The sequence below is a fragment of the Podarcis muralis genome, chromosome 6 (assembly GCF_964188315.1).
Source record: "Podarcis muralis chromosome 6, rPodMur119.hap1.1, whole genome shotgun sequence".
Classification (NCBI taxonomy): Eukaryota; Metazoa; Chordata; class Lepidosauria; order Squamata; family Lacertidae; genus Podarcis; species Podarcis muralis.
The window spans coordinates 40,940,862-40,964,259 of NC_135660.1; the positions used below are offsets into that span (position 1 = coordinate 40,940,862).

General features: G+C 40.6%; 1 protein-coding gene across 1 annotated transcript; it reads left to right on the forward strand.

The window, feature by feature from the left end:
• Nucleotides 1-1,761: 1,761 nt before the first annotated feature.
• On the forward strand, nucleotides 1,762-21,025 carry FAM168B (family with sequence similarity 168 member B). Its single transcript, XM_028730654.2, has 7 exons — nucleotides 1,762-2,096; nucleotides 7,219-7,299; nucleotides 10,131-10,214; nucleotides 12,388-12,530; nucleotides 13,974-14,151; nucleotides 15,211-15,335; nucleotides 16,288-21,025. Exons 2-6 carry the CDS (start codon nucleotides 7,230-7,232, stop codon nucleotides 15,321-15,323), a joined length of 588 nt encoding a protein of 195 aa, XP_028586487.1. The 5' UTR covers nucleotides 1,762-2,096; nucleotides 7,219-7,229; the 3' UTR covers nucleotides 15,324-15,335; nucleotides 16,288-21,025.
• Nucleotides 21,026-23,398: the final 2,373 nt, after the last annotated feature.

A 23,398-nucleotide genomic window follows, 5' to 3' on the forward strand; every position in this document is an offset into this window, starting at 1 on the left:
GGCTGTGCTTCAGGACCAATGACTGCTACAAAAAAGGCAGCTCCCATTTCTCAGCAACATGTCCCAGATGCAACATCCAGGAAATTCTGATGAAATTAAATTACTGTTACCACTGCCAAAGGCAGCAAGCAAATATGATATTGCCAAATAAATCATGAAACAATGCTGAAAATGAATAAAATGAAATGACCTTTTTTTCATTCACACCCAAATGTGTGAAAGGTAGGGGACCACCACAGAGAAAGTAAGGTATGTTCCTTCTCACTTCCTTAATATGATTTGTATGAAAGATATTAAAACATTATTGATTTGAATGCTCTCATATTCTCTTTGTTATACAGAATGCCTAACCATATTTTATTGGTTAAGAATGGCAGTTACAAATAGATAAGATTTATAAATGCATACATGTGTGTGAGGTGGTTTTTTGTTACAGAACAGTAAGATGCACAGTTCTGCAGTGCATTTCTGAAAACACGCACCTTTGTTTCCTTTCAGCAATTTCCAGAAGGCAAGTTGTGTTAAACCAATGAAGAGTCTTGGGGCACCTGAAAAACTAACATTATTATGTTACGCTATAATATTATGTAAACGTTTGTGTATTAGAGTTGACTTCATCAGAATCCCCTTTTCACATTTGTTCGGACATTTGCCCCAACTAACAAATGCTGAATCTGTGGACAGTGGGATATATGCAAGCCCTGTGGCCAACACCCCACCTCAATGCTTCTCTGCTCAGCACTCAACCTATCCCACGCTGAGCACGGAAGTTCTGCAGGGGTCTTTTATTTGCACTGATTTCAATGTGAGTAGAAATCTCTTCGTGATTTAGGAACCCAATAAAACCCTTTCCCCCGTTTACAATTTTAGCCTTCTGGCGCCCTCCTTATCCGCCCTTTAATAGTTAAACTGTATTATGGGCAATCATTATCGTACAGGAATGAGTCACCTTGGCTCCAAAACAACACCAGAAATAGTTATGCAAGCATGTCCTCTCAGGAAGGTGGCTGGCTGCCATGAGCATCTCTTTGTGCTCTTAATCAATATTGGGATAGCTACCCGGCTCCAACATTTTAAAAAACTCCCTGGTCTCAAAATATGCAGTGCAAAAGAATGCAAACTACGTTTAATGGATTGTATAGTTTAAGTTTTAACTGACTGCATTGCAGCGTTTTATTTTGATTGTGAACCACGATTGTTTCTTTCTCCAACTGCACAGCCTCCATGAGAGAAACAGGTAGTGGAAGGGAGGAGGAGGACAGGCTCCTGAAGTGATTGTAACCCCGGAAATTTCCCCCCGTCCTCTGTCTTTTAAACCTTATACATTAGGCCAACCAAAATAACACAGAATTGCACGCAAGCTTTCGAGTTCTGCAAGGGGACCTGCCCAAGCTCAATTCCCGAGCATGTCGAGGAAGGGCGGACAAACGCTGCCAGTCAGTGCAGACAACACCGAGCTACATAGGCCATCAATGCCTGCCTTCGGTATAAGCAGCTTCCTCTCTTCTCCAGTCCCGCTCTGATAGTCCAAGACAATATTGAGCATGTGCCTTACAGGTGCAAATGACCCTGAGAAAGCCTCCTACACGTGACCAGCCCTGAGGCCACCTAAACAAATAGCAATTAAAAAAACAACAGCCGTCGACTCCTTTGCTTCTTTTGCAGTCTGAGGGGGCGGGAGGGGGGAGAACAGCAGAACGCGACGGCTCCTGCGACCACGTGACAGGGAGCCGCGGCAGCGAAGGAGCCTTTCTCCCCCCGCACGTGACAGCGGCTTTCTGCTCGCTTTGGGGGGCTTCAGGCGCGCGCGGCTCTCGTCGCCGCCACCGCCGTCCATCCTCTGCACCCAGCCGACGGGCGGATGTGACGTTTTGGGCCGCTAGGTTGCTGCGCAGTTCTCTGGAAGAGAGAGAGAGAGCGAGACGGGAAGGCGCAGCCAGGAAGGGCTTGTAGTTGTGGTAGCGGCAGCTCCAGGCGGCACTAACACACACACACACACACACCGCCCAGGCTCGGCACCCTCCCGCCTCAGGCCCCGAGAGCGAGAGAGCGACAGCCGGGCCGGGGCCGCCGCCGCGACGAAGCGCCGCAGTCTGGTAAGCGAAGGAGCGGGCGCCCCCCCCCCCCGCAGCCCCTTCCCTGAGGGGAGGCCGAGGTGATCGGTCGCCCTCGTACCTGCAGCTCTCGGCCTCTGCAGGCTTTCAGGGCCGCGGCCAGAACAGCTGCCCGGCAGGCTCCCTCCCCTCGGCTGGCCTAGTCGCTCCCCGGCGGCGCTGCAGTCAGTTCCCTTGCAAGGCCCCGGGCGAGGGATGCTTGGCCGAGGCAAGGCCGGGGCCGCAGACTCCGCGCCCGCGGGCGACCTGCAACAGCTCTGCTCGTCGCGTTTTCCGGGGGCGATCAGCCGCTTTCGTTTCTCCGCACATCCCCCCCCCCTTCCTTCTCCTTTCCCTTTTTGCACCTAGCCGTGCTGCTGAACGGCGATGCTTTGCGGGCGCCTTAACTCTCCCCAGCCTTTCTCCCTCTATTTTGTGCCGGGGGGGGGGGGAGGCGGAGAGGTCACTTTAAAGGCTTTTCTCGGCCTAGCTTTAGGAGCGGGGGCGGCTGCGTCTCTTGCACAGAAAAGGATCTGCCCAATTGCCCTGGAATTCCTTGGGCCGCTTACTTTTCCCCGACGCTCCGCGGTGACAAAGAAAACGGCGTTTTAGGATTTAAACCGGTTTGCGCTTATTGGAGGCGGTCGCTGAGAGAGACGATCGCGCCCGTTATACCTACCGGCTGTGTCTTTCAAGGCTCAGTCTTGACTAACGTGGGTGGGCTTCGTGGGTCTCGCGTGTTTAATGGCAGCAGGCCTGTCTGTGCACGCTGACATGGAGGTAGCTTCCACAGAAAGCAGTTGATGGCTTTTTAACATAGACATGTGGACCAGATTGCACGGCTATTTTCTTGTCACCCTACGGTGCCACTTAATGCTTCCAAATAAATATGCAGGATTGGGCTGCCCATCACTTCATTTTAGGCATATGTTAAATATGCACATTGTGAGACTTGCTATGTATGTTTCGGAGCAGTTTGCCAAAGAGGTTCAAGTGTCCTTGCAATATGTCACTGGCTAACTTGTTTAAAGCAGGTCCAAGTCTTGTCTTAGCAGCCATGTTCCTTAAACTGGATCCTTTAAATATCTGTTGGACCTTAGTTTCCATATTTGGGTATACCAATTCAGGTTGCATATGTGCACAGATAAGGCAGATCATCCTTGAAATGGCTCTAAGTCCAAAAATCAAATACACAATATACATAATGATACCCTCATGATGTTTTCCTTAATTTTTTAATCCAACTTGCTCTATATTTATCTCTATAATAAAAATAGAGCACTTGAAGGCCTTTTAGACTGATTTGCAGTAGACTGGTAGCACTTGTTTAAAATACTTTTTAATGACATTATAAGCCAAAGAATATGTTTGTGTTGTCTGTTTTAATTATTATCAAGTGTGGTTTGAGAGTTTCCTTAATAACAATATTTGGCTCTTGTCTGCTCATCTTAATCTAATCTCTAGGATTTAAACCATATAGTAATGGAGAAACATTGCTGCCATGTGTGCTTCCTTGATTTTAACCTAACTCAGAAAGGGATAGATTGGAGTTTGCTTTGTTTTTTTGAATACAAGCTAACAAGCAGACAATTAAAGTGTCCTCACATCTGGCATTTGAGCTTTTCTTTTTCTATATTTGTGCCATCTATATCATGCTTGAATAAACCAAATGCCTTACATTACAACTTAGCTTGTCATTCTCATAACCCTGAGCAGTAACTCGTTTGTTTCTGTTAGTTGTTCTTCACTATGACTATACCCTTTCCAGCTGTTTCTGCTACAGTTTTCCTTTTTGTCAATTCTCTGGCCATTTGCATTCAGTTCCAACTTCTAGGCAACAGAATATTACTGTTTTTAGTTTTGTGGTCAGCGGAGCAGTCAACCTGATTTTCTTGATTTTGGCCTGATTAGGAACCAGGTTATCTGATTTGGAACCAGAACCCACCTGTAGTTGTCAGCCAACTTGGGCCTTAAGATCATCTTCTGAGGCTCTCTATCTTGTCAATAAAAGAAGTAATGATTAATACCAAGGACCAGATTCTTGATGCTGACCACATATTTGTGGAATTACCTTGCTCAGAAAATACTTGTGGCCTGATTATTGAAACTTTTAAAGAGAAAACTTGGCCATTTTTATTTCATTCTGTATTTTAAATTAATTGGTATTGTTTATTTTAAAGAGATAATGTAATGTGGCTTTAATATGATGGTTTCATATATTATGTTTCCACTGAGAAGCTTTGTACACTGCATTGTGAATGTCATTGTGTCCTGAAAGTCAAGTTTTGAAATTCTTTTAACTAATGTTTCTTCCCTATAACTTTCCCCATCTTTCAAGACCTACTGCCACTCTAGTCTTGTCTTGGGTTTTCAGGGTACCCACATAACTTTTAACGACATATGTTCTTCTAACACCTAAATACATATATTTTATTCTTTAGCTTGTTTATTTTTTGCAAAGACATGAGGAGGATTTAAACATAATCATAAAAATGTAAGATGTTGATAGTAGCACCCTACTAATTTGACTAGACTTTCTGTCTTCTCAGATATAATCTTTTTAGAGAAGCCTATAATTGTAAATGTTATAAAAGTTTGAAGCTCATAAAACAGCAGAACTTCTCAAACACTGTTATCTGTGGGATACATGCAGTTCACCCTTCAGGCCAAAAAGAGTCTAGATTTTTTTTTACCCATATACGTATGCTTTCTGTTCATCAAACAGCTTCATCTCAGCTCAGTTTATCCTACCCAGTTTCACTACTAATTTCATCAAAATGTTGTAGGAGGATTATTGGCAGAAGTGGTATTTATACACGAGAGGTCAGTTTCCTTGTTTTCTAATCTATGTATTAAACATAATTTATAGACTACTTAATCAAAAGATAAACATCTTTAAGCAGTTTGCATAGCAAGTAGAATAACTAAAATGTTTATTTAAAAATAACATCAGCAAGTATACATTTTTTTAAAAATAAATTGAGTACACTTTCCTAAACAAATAAGTTTTTATCAGGTGTCAGTACAGTGAAGTTACCTGCCTGATGTTAATAAGCAGAGAGTTCCAGAGCATTAGTGCTGCACATTTAAGATTGATTTCTTGCTGATATAGAAATGAACATTATAAGAATAATCTTGCATTTAAGGCCTCAAGCTGTGGAAGAATCATCATTGACCCACTTTTCTATAATTTTCTTCAGAATTATGGTGGTACAATGCTTCTTTGGAATTCTGTTCTGTAAACTATTATCGTCACTAGGCTAGTTTAAATGAATATTTTTGATTATGATTCAAATGGTGTACATTCTGGTCTTTCAAAAAATGCTAGGGCCAGACACAACTTTACCAGCATTTTGCAATGTAAAATTATTATTTTTGATGCTGTTTCCCTTATGCCCCAGTCTTAAGTGCACTGAAGGAAAGTAGGTTCTGTTGATATCAGTAGACTAATAACATAAGATGTCTGCAATCCAGAAGAGCTAAATTGCTCTTTAAGTACTCTGAAAAGTGTGAAAAGCACTCCAGTGATTCAGTTCTGAAAGGTCTTGAGTTGAAAATGAAGACACAGTTAAGGTGCTTACACGTCCCTCATATTTGCACCCTTGAGTATTGTGATCAGTGTTCTACAACTGTAACCTCCAATCATTTCAAACCTAGAATCGGCTTTCAATAATTGCTTGCAACACAGGCCATAACCTGGTTCTTTAAGCATACACAAAAATTGGACTTTTCTCTCTCTAGTTACCATATGTGACTGAGAACAGGGATACTTACTTTTAAAGAAGTGGAATTTTGGCAAGGATAGTTTCTCATGAAGGGGTGAAAGAAACGGCAGCTGCCTCAATTTCTTCTTTACACAAATTTTAAAAGTACAAACGCCCTATCATAGCTTGTTGTTGTCATGCATATATTGACAACCCATCATTAACTTTAAGCCATAGTTCATGAAGTTTATGAACTATTACCCATAAGTAGTCTGGGGGACATAGGTTCGTTTCCAAAATGAAATGTGTAAGCTTGATCTTATATGCTGTAGTGTGTATTGATTTCAATTACATGGATGGATGAGAAAACCTTTCCACTTGCGCTGTTTCAACTGTCATTGAGATTAATCATAGTTTGTTTCTCATGGGGCACCAAACTGCAGTTAATCTAAAATGGAAGTAGAGGCTTGTGGTCACCTTCTTGTCCCCATGCAAGAGGAGCGGGAAAGCACTCAGGCCAGAGGCTTGTTCTCATAATACTGAACCCTGACTTAGGTGATGCCACCGGTGTCTCATCTTATATTTGTTGTGCTCTACTTATTGACCGAACACCAAGAAGCCAAACTAGTAGTATGTTTTGCTTATTTGTTTAGTACATTTATAGTCCACATTTTTCCCCATCATGGAACTGCAGGTGACATACTGTATTCCCAGCCAATCAGCCATCAGGCTGAAAACTGCTCAATTTCTCCCAGATAGTTGCATTATGTATTTCACACGCTGGCAAGACAAGTCTTGGAATCCTAAGCATGCTGTAATGAGTAAGCTCCATAGGTCACAGTGGGGCTTCTTTTTGCTCTTGGCAGAAACCTTCTTTATATGGGACATCTTTTTTTCAAAAGTAAAACCAGACTATGAACCGCACTTCAAAATGTAGTGTCAAAAACTGCTTGTCTCATCTTTGTCATTTGTCCTCATCTACAGTGCTTTAGACTGCAATCCCAAGCATACTTAAAAGGAGAGCAACTGTCATTAACCTTTTGTGATACTGAGTGAATAAATGTGTTTAGGATTACACCATTTGAGGTGTGCCATTTTGTCTACCTGTTATAAATTAAAGACCACTCTTGAGAAATGGTTCTTTTTTTTAGATAGCCGTAAACAGTGACAGTTTTATTGCATCTCATGTAATACATGCCCAGATATCATGAAAGGTGCAACATATAGCCATATATGTTAACAAAATCTTAGTTGCACAGTTAAAATAAAGAACTTATTAAGAGGGACTTTGTGGCAAGCACATGCCAGAATAATGAAAATGTAGTTGATAATATTGGATTCCTACTGCTTCACATTTTAGTTGAACATTGATGACTAAGACTCCCTATTCTTTTTCTATACAAATGCTTTCCCCCCTATAGTTTCCGAAATCATGAATCCTGTTTATAGTCCTGGATCATCTGGGGTTCCCTATGCAAATGCCAAAGGAATTGGTTATCCAGGTATGTAACTGAACCTCTTAAATGTATTACCTGGGTGCTGTCTATTAAACTGGACATTGTAGTAAACCTAACTTCAGGATGCATTGGTGTAGAGTAGTAGCAGTTACTCCCAAGTAAGTACCTGAGTGACATACTTCACATATAGCCTGTGGACTGCACAAATAGCTCCAGAGAGAAAAGTGGACTGAGTGTTGTCATGTCATGTCAGAACCACAGAGGCATTTTATTTGGCTGTGAGGGCTGCCACAAACAGAGGATTGCTCTTAGACTGTACCATCTACCAGAATCCAGAAGGTCAAGGGAATGTACAATGCCTGCAGTGTAAACCTATGTCTAGGCAGAGAGCTGTGCTGATAGTTTCTGCCCTTTCGAGGCCACAAGAAATGGGAAGGACTATGTATAGTGTTTGGGTTGGGGGGGGACACTTTTTCCTACCTCTGCATTTCTGAAAGCTGCAGGTGATTTGAACATTAGTTTAAATTGCTGGTTTCTAACTGTTTTAGCTTAAACTAACCTTTCTTATATGGCAACATATAAACAACTTACTGTTTCATGCAGTTTTATTATTATTATAATTAATTTCACTTCTATACCATTCATATTTTAAAGAAAAAAAATCTCAAAGCGGTTTACAACACATTGAAACATCAGATAAAGCGATCCAGAATAAAACAAGTTCAAGCTCCAAGGGAAATACTTCAGATCCTTCTCCAAGCGACATTTTGCTTTTGCAATATTTATTTACCTACTTAATTTATATAGCTGTTCCATAGAAGTACTCTAGGAAGTACTCTAGGAAGCCAGTGTTGTGCAGTGGTTAGAATGTTGGGCTAGGTCGGACCTAGGGGATCAGGGTTCAAATCCCCACTCAGTCATGAAGCTCACTGGATGACCTTGAGCCAGTCACAGCCTCTTCACAGGGTTGTTGTGGGAATTAACATTCAGGCTAAGGCCACAATTTGGTTTTTCATGATGTCTGAACCTGGCCAGTTTTGAACTTGCTTTTTATTTTGAAAAGAATACATACAAATAGAAAAATGCTTTGGATGCAGGCTTAACCTTTGTCGTGTCAGTAGCTGTAGATAAGAGAACACAGGAAGGGCCATAGCTCAGTGGAAGAGCATTTGCTTTCTATTCATATGGTCCTAGGATTGATCCTGGTAGAGCTGGGAAAGATTCCCTGCCTGAAACCCTGCAGAATTGCTGCTAGGTCAGTGTTGACATTACTGAGCTAGTTGGGCCACTGGTCTGGCCCGGTAGCTTCCTGTGTCCCTAACATCGTTTTCTGCCAGTGCATGTCTTTAAAGCATTGTGCTTTTCACCCTTTGTTTCTCCATGTAGAAGTGCTTAGTTAGCCAAAATAGTCTGCTGTTGCTGTTGTCTCATTTTAGGCTGTCCATACCATTGAAAATATACATTCAAATGCTATTATAAATTATTATTTTATAACTCATTAAAATATCTCCCTATTTTAAAAAGTAGTTGAGAGTGAGAATATTAGGGGTGACTTTAATATTATTTAGAGCTTTTTTATTTGTGTTGCTTTCCACAAAGAATTCCTGAAGTGACTCATATTAAATATGAAACTACAAAACAGAGAGCATACATCAGTTAAAGGTTTGTCCACAAAAATGAGTCATAAAGCAAAAGACTCCCCCACCCAGCAGCAGGGTTTAAGGACCTGTTGCTGAATTTCTCGCTTACACACATAGGCTCATACAAACCACAAGAGTCCCTAGTATCAGGGCTACTTTGTAATCTTAAAAAACAGTTCTCTGAATACATAGGAAAAGTGCTATACTGGGTGGTAGCAATATTGAAGGTCCTAGCATTTACCATTTACTGTGTATTACATGGATGAGAGTGCTTTACAGTCCTCATCCTCTAGCATCTAAAATACAGTTAATTGGACTTTGGAAATAGCAGAATGCACAGGTAGTTGCGTATAACTGTGCAGAGGTTAATTTTTTAAAAAAATATTTCTAGAGAGTTTGGGGTGGCTTTGCATAGTATAGATTAAGGATAGACACCTGCCATTCTGTAGCCTATGCATCTGGCTGGCATCCACACCTGACCACAACTTTCTGATGCATGGACAACAAACACAATGAAATAGATCCATAGCCATTTCATATGTGGCAATGTACTATATATAGGGGTAGGCAACCTAAGGCCCAGGGGCCGGATGTAGCCCAATTGCCTTCTAAATCTGTCCCGTGGACGGTCCGGGAACCAGCGTGTTTTTACATGAGTAGAATGTGTCCTTTTATTTAAAATGTATCTCGGGGTTATTTGTGGGGCACAGGAATTTGTTCATTCCCCCACCCCAAAAAAAAATAGTCTGGCCCATCACATGGTTTGAGGGATGGTGGACTAGCCCACGGCTGAAAAAGGTTGCTGACCCCTGTACTATATAATACATTTGGTTTATTGTTAATGCCTATTCTATGAAGATCTCCTCAGAAAAGTGGCTACATTGCACTGTATAATTTCAACCTCTTTTTGGCTGACTGAAGCAGTTTTTTTATATTTGTGCAGTTGGCCTGGAAGCATAGGGGTTAGATGGCCATGATTAGACATGTCCTGTAGCCTTACAGCTGGCTAGGGCTGGAGGGGTTTAGAGTCTAACAGCATCTGGAGGGCATGACATTGGGTGCCCCTGGTTTATAGCCTGAAGCCTCACAATATTAATCATGGGCTTGATTACATCACTGAGATACAATTGAAAGAAGCCATATTCACCTTATTTTAATTAGTTGTAAGCTTGGAAAACAATACAAGTAGATCATTGGAGGTATTTCTGAAAGTAATTTTCAACTGTTTTCTCTTAGCTGGATTCCCAATGGGCTATGCAGCTGCTGCTCCTGCCTATTCTCCAAATATGTACCCTGCAGCAAATCCTACATTCCAAACAGGTATGTATGCAGACATGTCAAAGTCAACCATATAAAGCATTGGGTGGGAATAGTGATATTTTTTGGCATCTGCAGAGGATTTCTGAAACAAAGAAACTGAGTAGCCAAACTTTTTGTTGTTGCTATGTTTGAAAAAGGAGTGTGACAGACAGAGGTAGCAGGTTCATCTTTCCCCAGCTCCATGCTAGGTACTGTTGCATCCATGGCATTTGTCTTGTCATGTACTCTGGAAAGGAACATGATATCTGTGAGAGTTAATTAGGACAATTCCACCGCTCCCATTTCCCATTATAGGCCTTGATTCTGGGAGGCATGACGCTGAGGGTTGGAATAAGAGGTTAAATGGTCATCTGTCATGGATGCTTTAGATGAGTTTCCTGCATTGCAGGGAGTTGGACTAGATGGCCCTTGGGGTCCCTTCAGTTTATGATTCTATGATTTCTTCCCTCTGTGTGTTGAAGGCAACCTGGTGCCCTGTTGAGAGACATGGGGATGGTAAATATTGGGTATTGCCTGCAGTAGGCGTTCTGTGACTAGGTGAACGTGTAAGAGAGGGCTCTGCCTCCTGTGTACTCTTCCAGTTGATGTTCTTCAGCCTAGTTCCCACTCTCACATGGGTAGTCTCCTTGGCGCTTGCAATTGGTTATTCACATATTGAGGAAGTTAAGACTAAACCTTATCATCCGATGTAGGGAGTTGCAATGGAACACTATCTGCATTTTGTTTGTTCTGCTTTTTGTCTTTTGCTCTTATCCTGTGAAGATAAATGAGTCATAAGTTTTTGGCAGTAAGATGGAGAGGAGTGTTGGGTATTCGCCAACATGTACTCCATGTTCCCTTCTGCATGCATCACAGAGTTTACTGGGGTTTGCACAACGGGGGCTTCCTGGTGGCACTGTGTATTCTTTCCTTGGTATTCCCTGCATGTGGGAATGTTGCTACAGCCAGTGCACAGTATCCCTGATTGTTGTTGCTGGGGGTGGGGTGGAGAAGGAAGGTGCACTGTATAGCCATTATTTTTCTTGATTGTTGGATCAAAAGGTGGTCAAGGGTTGTTTGAACCAAGGTCCCCTCACTGTGCAGGACATCCCTCCATTTTTTAATCATTGTGCCTTGTCCTTCCAGCTCCACATCCTACCCAATTTTAGAATTAGCCACCATCCTCTTGAACACCTTGCCCCCACCCCCCGGGGGTTTTAGCAACCAGGTTCAGATCTGTTCTGGATCCAGGATTATTCTCTTTCTCTGTGTGTGTATTTGTATTCCATGATCTAAAGAAAGTTCTTGTAGGAGATTATTACAAGATGAGTGTTGTTTGTTTTCCCTATATCTCCCCATCCCCCTGCCACCCCTGAAGTGCAGAACTTAGTGGAAATATCACGATGCTTCTAGCTAGGTACATGGCGGCTATATTAAAATAGTGCTATGCATCATGGGTATCAGAAATCTGTATAAAAACACTCCAAAATGGATTCTGTAATCTAACTTCAACCACAATCAGTTTTGCAAAGTGAGTAGACTTGTTTTGTTTTATTTATTTGGTTATAAGTATATATACTTCTATTTGTAAAATAAATAAATAAGAGTGGTTTCTAACTATACATAAAACCATACAAAAAAATAAATCCAAAATTGGCTAACTATTGTGGAAAGACGTATTCTTAATTGCCCTCATAAGCCTGACAGAACAGAAAAGTTTTCAGCACCTATTTAAAAGCTGAAACAGAAGGGGGCCTGCTGAATCTATTGGCAGAGTATTCCAAAGTTATAAATATTTGCTGCCTCGTATTATTTTTAATCTGGTAAATAAAGTACAACATTTCTGTTGTGCTTTACCTAACTTTACCTAACTGTTGTGCTTTACCTAAAACCCAAGTACTATATTGACCAACCTTAATACCTGTACTACTCTTTGATATTCTGTTGTTGTTGTTGTTGTTGTTTTTGATTATTGAATTGTGTGTGGCAGCAGATTCTATTTCACTAGAAAATTTAATGGATGTTACTAATTCTTGTGGTTTATTAATCTGCTTGATTGTTAGAAATTATGAAAGCATGTATGTACATTCAAACGGCTTAATGGAAGGCTTACATTTGTGCCCAGGTGTGTTAAATAAATCTGATTAAAGCTCAGCAAAAAGATTAAATTTGTTTTTTCCCCCCCTGTTTATAGGTTATACACCAGGCACACCATATAAAGTCTCCTGTTCACCTACCAGTGGTGCAGTGCCTCCCTATTCTTCATCACCCAACCCCTATCAGACTGCAGTGTATCCGGTTCGAAGTGCCTATCCACAGCAGAATCCATATGCACAGGTAAAAAGTATAGATTTACTGTTTGCATTAATTCTGTCACAGCCTAGAATGCTATCCTTCTCTACTCTGTTAGTATTTTCTGTAGAATCAGTGTGTTGTGCAGAAAGTTTTGACTTTGGTTGCTGTTGCTTTACATTACTCTGTTAGGTTACTGTACTTGTAGGAATATCTGATTTTTCTGAGCATTATCATTCTTGGAAATATATGGTGATGTTATTGTTTTGGTAAATATGGCTGCTGTGTGGCAAGGGCACAGCAATATAGGCCACATATCCCAGTATCAGCATGGAAATTTTATAAATAAGTTCTTTAAAAAAGGTTCAGTTGAATGATCTGAAAGAAGGCACATGAAACAGTAAACTTGCTGCAGCTAAGGAGACCTGGGTCTGGCCGGTGCCTGAGTGAGAGACTGCTTGAGAACCATATGTATGTTGTCTCGAGGACCATGGAAGAAAGATTTGCATTTATATAAATACTAAATGAGCTCTTTTTAAAATGGGGCCTAAAAATATGTATCAGGATGGATAAAATTACTTGCTTCAGCTGAAAAGGTTTTTTCTGTGCCTTCCACCCTCTCCTCTAGGTTCAATTTTCACTTTTCCTCAAAATCTCTGCCTACAAATAACTGAGGTGTAAACCTGCAACTGAGCTTTGCCACTCAGATGGCAAGTAGGAACATTGCACACATTTAAGACTCCATGGATATAAAAACACAGATGTAAAAAGCTATATATAATCCTTCCCCTGGGTGTCTAGAATCTAGATTTCTGTGTGCAAGGAATCTTTTAGCTTTATGCAAGTCCCCAATTGCGGGTGTTGTACTTGACCAGATTCACATATAAATATATACCTAAAGCTACCTTCCTGTGCACCCTTTCCTAACAGATGTCAGAGACAAACTTCAGACAAAAATAAACATGCATAGAAACAGGCTTGTTAATGAACTCCATCTTTAAAATGCTTGTTTTCTCTTAAGAGAAATAGTTGCAAATGCAAACAATAGACATAAATGTCTAGATTCTGAATTACTGCCTTGTGGCATGCAGGGTGAAGCAAAAAAGAAAGATAACCCTGCTTTATTAAACTATCCCAAAGATTTAAGCTGATAAAATTACAGGATCTCAGTACAAAGGCGATCTTGCTCTTTGGGAACAAAATGTGAGACTTCAGGTGTGAGAATAATGACAGTTCAATTAGAGATTAACAACGCAAGTGTTGTGGGTTTGTTTGTTTTTTCAGGGGTCCAACTCCCACCTGAGTTGTAATGTCAGAGGAGGAAAGAAATGTAATTTTCTGCCTTTGATCTCTCTCACACACCCCACCACTCCAATTTAAATCTGTGGTCTGTACTTAAGGGAGTTTTCCTGAAATAGTTTTGTGTGCCCTTTTAGAATGCATACAGTGGTGGCAAGGATTTTACTAAACCAATTTTTTCCCCAACAGCAAGGCACTTATTACACACAGCCTTTATATGCAGCACCACCCCACGTAATTCATCACACTACAGTTGTGCAACCCAATGGAATGCCAGCAACTATGTACCCAGCACCAATTCCGCCCCCCAGAGGAAATGGTGTCACTATGGGAATGGTGGCTGGGACCACAATGGCAATGTCAGCAGGTAAATAGATTTTTGTTATACTACATTCTGGGCCAGGGTCAGTATTTAGTCTCACTTGATATCAATCAGTGTGGCCAGTTTGATATTGCGTGTAAATTCTCGTGTAACTTGTGATAAGTGGATATTGTATATCTGAACTTTCTTGGCTACCATGACTGATACCAATACTTCAAAAAAGTGCCACTTAGGACTAGAAGTCAGATCATCCTGTAGCACTTGAGTTTCACAAGTTAATGTGCATTAACTACTCTGATTTGTCTGAAATCTGCTGCCCATACACTTGAGTGGTGGTTGGATTTTAACTTGAGACTTTGGCCCGGTTCACACATCGCTTAGTGTGGGGGTTCCAGGGGCAAAGATTGTGGCCACTTTACTCTTCCTTGGTTATTCTGCTGCTGCACTGCCCTGAGTCATGGCTTGATTTAGTGTGTTCTGTGAACCAGGGGTCATGGTTTAGCTTTCCACAGACTAACCACAAGCTGTTTGCCCTATGGTTTACACAGCTTAAGGTCTGTCCAGGAGAGCTAAGCCATGATCCCAGGTTTAGACAACATGCTAAACCAAACAATTGTCACAGCCAGCAGAGCAATGGGGAGGCACAAAGTGATTTTGATCCCCTCTCTCAAATCTCAGAGCCATGATTTGGCTTAGTTTGACTTGTGAACCATGTCACCCAATTCTACTGATAAATTTTATATGAAGCAATTTTATACAGTGGGGAAATGCTGCAAGCTGAAGAGCTGCTCAGAGGATGTAGATGTACTTGGAGCAGGGAGTGGGAGAGTCTAACTCCTAAAAACCTTTCCTGTTCCATGTAACTCATGAAGTAGCTTCATGAGACACGCTGTCTCAGCCCCAAACTAGGATGATATACCTGCCTCTCAGTGTGTAACTTTCTCTCCTTTTTTTGCTACAAAATTGGGGGGGGGGGGAGCAAAAGGGACACCTGGCCACAAGCTTGCAAAACGATGTTCCTTTTAAATCTTATGTAAGTTTTTATAGATATGTTGACTTCTAAATTAAAGCAACTTTATTATGAAAATATTCTTTGCTCCTCAGGTACCTTGTTGACAACGCATTCCCCAACTCCTGTAGCCCCACACCCAGTTACAATGCCCACCTATCGGGCCCCAGGAACGCCAACCTATAGCTACGTGCCCCCACAGTGGTGATTACCACACAGTGTAAGTACTGGTATGGTTGTAACAATCATAGCAACGTCTTTGCTAGAGATCTAGCACAAGTCACAGGATAAGTTATAACTTTTTGATAGTAGGTGCGTTGGTATGTGTCACCTGTAAATGTCAGGCTTGGTTATATGTTCTTAAACATTGCTTGTTTCTGGGAAAGAACGTTTTACAACCACAGCGGTTTGGCTTTCTGAAGAGTGTCTTATATCCATGTATAGTTTTTCACTCTGTACAAAAGAAATTTGAAAATAAAATGAAGCAAGATTTATTTACCTGGTTAAAGACCTACCTATGTCGCTTTTGTGCTTTGGTCTCCTTGGATGAATACTTGTCTGATAAAATTTTGAATTCGGCATTTGGATTCGGAACTGTGTGGACTTCAATGGGGAGTACTGATGAGAGTTAGCTTTGGCTAACATCTGCACTGCCTCTTAATATGATCCAGCAGCACATGGAGTTCCCTGATGGAAGGGTCTCCCTCATTCAATTTTCCTGACTATCTTAAAGTTAAAACAAGCTTTGAGCAGCTGTTAATTGCCTGAAACAGGGCATTTACTGTTGATTTTTGCTTTAACATTTTACATATATCTCTTTGACTGAGGATCTGATTACTCTGCTAGAAATGTTCTGATCCATTTGCAGAATCTGACTGTCTTGAGTCATGGGGTTTCTAGGCTTTCTAGTACAGGTTGGATAGATGAGCTCTGAAAGTGAAATCTGCTAGGTTAGATTGAGGAGGCAGACAGAAGAATAGGGCTATCTTGCTGTTGAGCACAAGCTATGAATCTGCCAATTCTTGGTGAGTATATGGAACAAGGCGAGTCTGAGTGCAGAAGTAACTATTATGTGCCACATTTGAATTGTTTCTATATTTGACATTGCATGGATCTTGTTACACGAGGTCAGACATTTACTTAGTTGCCTTCTTACCCTTCTTTGAATGTAGGTTTGAAGATGGGAGATATGCAATCAAGTAACTGAGGTTTAAAAGTTGGTGCTGAAGCCCTCATGCCTCCAACCAGGACTTATTTCTTCTGAATGCTTGCAATCCTTTGCTAAACACTAATTCCACATCACTGAAGATTTCCCAGTGCTGCATATCTTACATCTTGGAACTCCAGCAGTTAGTCTTAAAGCAAATCCTGTTTTGTGGACTGTCTTGCAATTTTTAGCTCATTATAATGATTAAAGGGAGTATAAATTTATTGATCATATCTAGTTGAATGCATGTCTAAGAACACACAAAGCTTGCTCAATCTACCTGCTGTGACTGATGCAAAAAAAAAAAAATATGTCATATGCAAAATCCAAAGGAGCCGAAAAGTATTTTACAATTTGTATCACTAATGCACTGTTGTAATGTATGCAGGGTCTTAAGAGGTAGAATTGTGACAATGATTTTTTTCATAGAAAAACATAATATACATGAGCAACTTTCAGTTGATGAAGGCACCAGTTCAAGGGGGCACTGTTAAGTGATATTTTCCTTTCCTAGTTCAGTGACTGGAAAATTAGTTCATAGTTTGCAGAGAATCAGTTTACCAAGCATACCTTTTCCCCCATTTCCTTTTTTCTTCCAGTGGGAGGGGGTTAGATTCAGTGTTGCATAAACATTCTTAAGGACAAGAATGAAATTTTGCAGGAAGTGTGGTTATCAGTGGCAAAAACAGCTTGTCTATAAATCATCAAGGTATACTTCATTAGAATATTAGGTGGAAAATCTATCTACATAATGGCTTGCCTCCTTTAAAAAAATCAAATCACAGTTTTAAATGATATGTCCAAAAGAAATTTCCGCACTGCTGGTAGAATCAGATTTCCTTTGGTTCCAATCCCCACCCCACCCCAAGATAATTTTTCTTACCAGTCCTGGTCAGCTAAAAATATTTCAATTTCAACCAGTTTGCTTTTGTAAAATGTACTAATGTAAATAGGAAGGAATTCAACTACATGTTAGATACGGTAAAGGCAAACAAGCCATTTGAAAATATTTTACTTGGCTTGGTTTCCTCGCAGCATAGATTATGAACAAAGTGTGGTAGGAGTTGTCATGATGGAAGAGTTCCAAAAATGAGTACTGAATTAGAAAGTGATCAAGTACAAAGACATTAATTAGTATTTTGGCATAATCTCCTATCATATCCTTATTGCTTCCTAAATTGCATTTAGAAGACAGTGAATTAAGAAAGCAGATGCAGTGTTTCATTGCAGCGAGTGACTCCTGAATTCCTTGCCTATGACTTTTAAGTTTTTATAAAAGTTCCTAAGTCAATTCTGTGGGGAGATAGGGCTAGTCTTGGAACCCACATGTGTACCAAAATTATTATGAGATTTTATTTTTAGTTTAGTTTCAGTGCTAAATGCAATCAAGGGCTTTCTTTAAATTGGCACCATTTAGGTAAACAGTAACAGGACATTATTTTCCCAGTATTTCCAGCGTACAACAAATTGTGCTGTAAGTGGTTATCAAATGTTCCGTTAAAAGTTGGTATTTGTATGTTAGGTTATAGTGTTGGTAGACTACTCAAAAAGCTTCTCTTTTTTTAATTGTGAGATTGAGTATCCCTGTACTTTATTTTGGGATGATCAGTTTTTAAATCGCATTTGGCAGCTACTTCTGTGTAGTATGCATGCTGATTTTAATGCTGCCGTCCTGTATTTTCCTGGGGCAGGAGGGTTCCACATCTCGTATCCTTGTAGAGGTGAGGGCCTTGATACCTTTATTTTATAATAGACACTCTTCATGTTTTTGTTTTAGCATAAGGTTTTATAAAGTTAATTTTCCAAGGAGCACATTGTAGATGGCCCCCTTGATCCAAATGCCTTTAGCACAACAAAAAATTAAGATATTTAAATTTTAATCTTGAGCACTTGTTGCAGTTTAGAAAGTCCCATATGCAGAGAACAACAACAACAAAATCCTACCCATACCATTTGGAGTCTATACTGCTTTGGGCGAGTCTGCTTAGCTATACCATTTGTGAAATTGATCTATAATTCTTATTTTCAAAGTGCTCCACAGGCCTAGCGATCATCCAGTGTGGGCAAATGTCCATTTTAGCAAGTTTGGAATAAAATATTTCTTGCCACAGATATGAGCATTGAAAATACGGCTTTGTTGGGGACATGTTGAAAACAAATGGAAGCACTGCTGCCTTCAGTCTCTTAAATGCTCTGAACTCTCTTCAGCTAATGCAGCACTTTGTGAATGGTAAGGACAAGTTATAATTTATTCTCCTCAAGCTTCAGATTTCCAAATGCTTCCTCTTGCTTTTTTGGACACAGTAGTAGTAACAGCTTTCTAGGTGATCTCACTTGAGCACTTTTTTCTAAGTTGTGTTTAGGGATTCATCTGCAAGGGGCGGGGGGGGAATAGTACTTTTTGCAAAAGATACTGCACCTTCCAGAAATTCTAATCTGTGGGTGGGAGGGAGGGAGAGGGCATTTTTGGGAGGTAGTTCCATGCCTCCATTACAGTCAATAGGGAAGTAACCAAAAGCACAGTGATGAGGGGGTGTATATAGCTTGGTATATTGTTGCAAATAATAAAAAGCATGAATATGAAACTGAAAGTTTGTACTTCAAGTGGGTTATAGGCAGCAGGAGGTGTTGTGGAATTCTTTCTTCTGCTGTTTGTTCCATTCCCTGTTTTAGAATTCCTGGGCGGGGGGGTGCGCATGGGTGGGTGGGGTAAAACCTCGAAATTTTTAGTACGTGGCTGCATTGGAGCTTCCCAGAAAGCTATAAAGGGAGCTAATGCAGTGTAGACAAGGCTCAAATCAAGCTGCTTTTTCAAATGAACGCAGCCTTAAATGTAATCAAAAATTACAGCAATAACAGAAAACAAAAGGATCTGGGCTTTTAAACTTCAAAAGTTATGTTTTTGAATAATGTTCAAAGTATCATTTAGGAGACGTTCCCAAGGTAGATAACACAGTGTTCTAAGTGTCTCTTTTTTAAAGAAGAGCAAAATAGCAAAATAGTCACATTCTATGGAAACATCATTTGCCTAAGAATTGGTAGATTTAGTCAGTGGTGTTTAGCACTAACCTACTGACAGGAAACTAAACCTCAATTATTAATCCTGATTATAAATGTGTAACTAAAATATTGTTGAAGGCTACAGAAATTCAAGTACTCTGACAAGCTCATAAAGTAACCATGAAAGGTAGCATGATGCTATAATGGAAATATTGTTTGGTGGGATTCACTTCAGCTGAATTCCTGTAAATGAAAAGCCACTTAGAATGCAACACTTGTAATCTGGTTAAATTTTATGGAACGGTATTTGCATAGGGATATTCCATGTCAGCCGATCTTCACAGATCTTAATTTCTGTATAGAATTTTGAATTGGTTAGGCAAATCTTTCTCCTATGTGTATCAAATGAGCAGTGTTCCTCTTGGTTGAGCACAGTATTGTAAATCTAGCTTAATTTGTTTTATTAAAATGCAGAGAGATTGGATGACACTGTTCTACGCAAAGCAGAATATCTAAATTGCTTATATGAAAATGGTGAGTTGGCACTATTAGGTAAATACACGGTATTTAGCGGCTGCTTCTGAAAGAAGTCGGCATCCATATAGAGGTTTTAACTAACTTCTTGATAGTTGTGAAGGCTCACCATAGCATTTTCTATTGGGTAACTCTGCTAGAATACATCAAATGCCATTTCTGTCCGTGCATGTAAAATACTAAGCCCCAAATCCAGAGTTCGGTTGTGGGGGTTTTCTCCAGGGGTGTGGGCACATGGAGCTTTTTCCAAGCCCCTTGCTTACTAACTTGAGTGGTGCTGTATAGATACTACTTTTTCAGCCTGTAAAACCCCCTTCATTCTGAAGTGGAGAAGAAAGGTTGTGCAGGCAAGGAAGCTGCATGTGTGTCTTGAGTCATCTGCAAAGGATCTCTTTAGTCAGGCTGTAAGTCTTCACTAGAAATGGAAGGGAGAAAAGCTACATAAGCATGTTTTTGCATTAATATCTCAAGCCATCAAGATTCTTGAACTGCCTTTTCAGGCTAGTGAAGGCAGGGGGGCATCTGACCCTTTCTAATGTGACTTGGAATACATTTTGAGTATCGCAGTGTCAGGAGCCAACTTAGTGTATCAAAATATTCTAAATAGTTTGACCTCTAATTACCCGACATGATCTGTGTGGTTTTTTCCAATCTGATGTGACTTTTGAGCACTTAGCAAGCAAACCGGGGAAATTTCATTTAGCTTGCTGCTGTACAGACTTGTTTTTAGTAGAATGGATTTGTTAGTGGGATTTTATTGTAGTGCTATTATTGGCTGCCCTTGTGGGGTGAAAAGGGGGAGTGCATGCAACAGAGGTGCAAGAGGCCCCAGTAATAGTGTTTGTTATGAAATAGACACAGGTTTCCTTTTTTATAACTTTTTTTTTTTAAAGAAGACTGTCTTAAAGCAGTTGTATTGGTACTTTTTCCAAGTTTAGGTCAATGTTGTCTTCCAGAACCAGTTTAAAGCATCATATCTGCATTGAACTATTGCATCAACACATAGGAGTGGCAATTTCATTCTGAGCCAACTGTGTAAAATTCATTTTTATTTTTATGCAATCCAATGAGTAGATGAGCTCAGAGTTAAATTCTTAAAAGCACGTTTATGTAACAGGAATTGTTATGTATTAATACTTCAGTTTTCAATAAAGATTGACTGTGTTGCTTATCGTGGTCCTTTAGTCTTGTTTTTTTTTTCTTGGAACAACTACAGGTCTCAAAGTTCCCATCTTACCTTCCAGTTGCCTATGCTAGCTGGAGATGATGGAGCATCTGCACAAAGAGAGAGCCCCAGGTTCCCTGCCCTTGCTCTGTAATGTAACTTCGTATGCTTAGCTTGCTGCTTCAAATCAACCACAGCATATCAAAACAGCTGCTTTCTTTACTCAAATGGAAAAGGGAAAATTGGCATCAGTCCTTCAGTTGGTTGTATAGCACACTTTCCCCTTTTGCTGGTGGTATCAAAGATCCTATATTACTGCATGCTTTCACAGATAATTATCATAAGAAGCTTTCCCTGTGCTGACATTCTTCTATGGAAGTTAGATTTCCTATACTGTATATATACAAACCCAAAAATAAGAATTCTGCTTATTCTATGAAGCTTCTGAAAGCAGCAATATGGCAATCTTGTCTGTTTATATGGGATATGAGCAGGACTCTGAAGTATGTCAGGCACTAAGCTAAGTGTGAGGCGGGTTTTTTTGGATGGAGGGCACTTGTCTGGACCAGTATTCCAGTAGTGGGTGGTGGCAGATCCACACAAAGCTATTTCACATGGATGCAGAGGCATGTTTAATTCTTGGTATTAAATTCTTAGTAACTCCACAAGTTTTACCTGTTTTCTTTAGACTTTTAATCCATTTTATCCATCCTTTATAGACTTTAATCAACTCTTGGGGGCTTCATGTTCTACATCCCTGGAACAATGGAAGCTATGTTGTTGCATTCCTTTTCTGGGCTCTGCAGGCTACTAACTTCACACCCATCTACCATTGTTAAAAGCAGCAGGATGTCCTTGCCACCCAGTTGTGGGGTGTTCTGGCTTGGTTCAGTACTAATCCCTTGCTCCTTGTTTCAGTACCTGATCTGTACTGCTGTATACTACAGTATACGATTTATCCCATGGGACTGATAATTCCTGAGATATGTTTACTCAACAAATAAAAAGTGCTTTCATTTGCAGCACTGGCCATAGTTCGCATTGGTTGAGCAAAGGCATTACTTCGAGGCTGGTCTTTCTCTTTTGCTATTGGACTTCCTCTCTCTGACGACTACTACACTTTTCTTCAAATACTTCTGTGCTTAGTAGCTGGCTAGGTTGAAGTGTGTCGTTAATATGATTGGTATTTTCAGGTCTACACATCTGACAGAAGCGTTCTTAGCTCTTGATCATGTTGCGGCACACCATTTTTGAGTCTCATTGTAAAACCTGGTGGCTTTTGTTAATCTAGCCTCACTCATGTGGAATGAATGGCTTGGAAATCACGCTACCTCACCGCAACATTAAATAGTTCAAGAGATGAAAAGTACTAACAAATTAGGAGTCATCTTGTACATGATGGTTATATCTGGACTGGCACCTGGCCTCTCCAAATCCCATGCTACAGCCCAGAGTGCTGGAGCTATCAAAGTGTAATTGCACTAAAGAAAGCTTCAAACAGGGATGCATGCGTATCATTTCTCATCAGTTGAAGACTTCCAGCCAGTTATGTAAACTGAAAAATAAAGGGTTTAGTCTTAATGGTTGCTTGTGTGAGCAGAAGGCAATGAGTTAGCTTAGCTTAGTTCTCCTGCCCTGCTGCATCCCATTCAATTCACAGGGCCTGCTTTAAGGGATGCAACAGCAAGGAGATGTGAAAGCCCCATTGCAGCAGCAAAAGCTCTGAAATCTTGGGGTCCAGCTTGGTATGTTTGAAATTATGTAAAAAGTTAAATTATGTCCACATACAAGTCATCACGTGACGCTGCAGTCTCACATGCATCTTTTACAATCCTTAAGTAATGTGAATCAGCTTTTAGACCAGGTGGGGAAACTGAGGTCCTCTAGCTGTTGCTGGATTCCTTGGGCTAAAGCCACACCATACATGTAAAGTGTTCTCACATCATTTTAAAAGTCAAGGATTACTGTGCAAAATCCTGGGATCTGTAGTTTGTTAAGGGTGCTGAGTGTTAGGAGATGCCTCACAGAGCTACAGTTCTCATCAGCCTTAAACAACAGTTCCCAGGATTAGCACTTGGGGGGGCATGACTTACAATGGTGTGAGAGTGCTTTACGTGTATGGTGTGGATGTGGTGGTCCTCTCTTATCAACTGCAGCCAGCGTGGCCTATCAAGGACGATGGGAGCTGAAAAATTCAGCAAGAGCTTGAGGACCATGGATTCCACATCCTTGCTGTCGACATGGCTGGAGCTGGAGAGAAACAAAGGCAATAGAGCCCAGCCTGCTAGGCAGCTCGCTCCTCACTTTAGAATAACCAGGCACAAAGGACGAGACTGTTGGACCAAGAATTCTATAACAGACACACACGGAGTGGAAA

Coding starts and splice junctions, on each gene's coding strand:
- FAM168B (XM_028730654.2), top strand. CDS start 7,230: ATGAATCCTGTTTATAGTCCTGGATCATCTGGGGTTCCCTATGCAAAT. Junction 12,531..13,973: donor AGCAGAATCCATATGCACAG/GTAAAAAGTATA, acceptor TTTCCCCAACAG/CAAGGCACTTATTACACACA. Junction 14,152..15,210: donor CACAATGGCAATGTCAGCAG/GTAAATAGATTT, acceptor TTTGCTCCTCAG/GTACCTTGTTGACAACGCAT.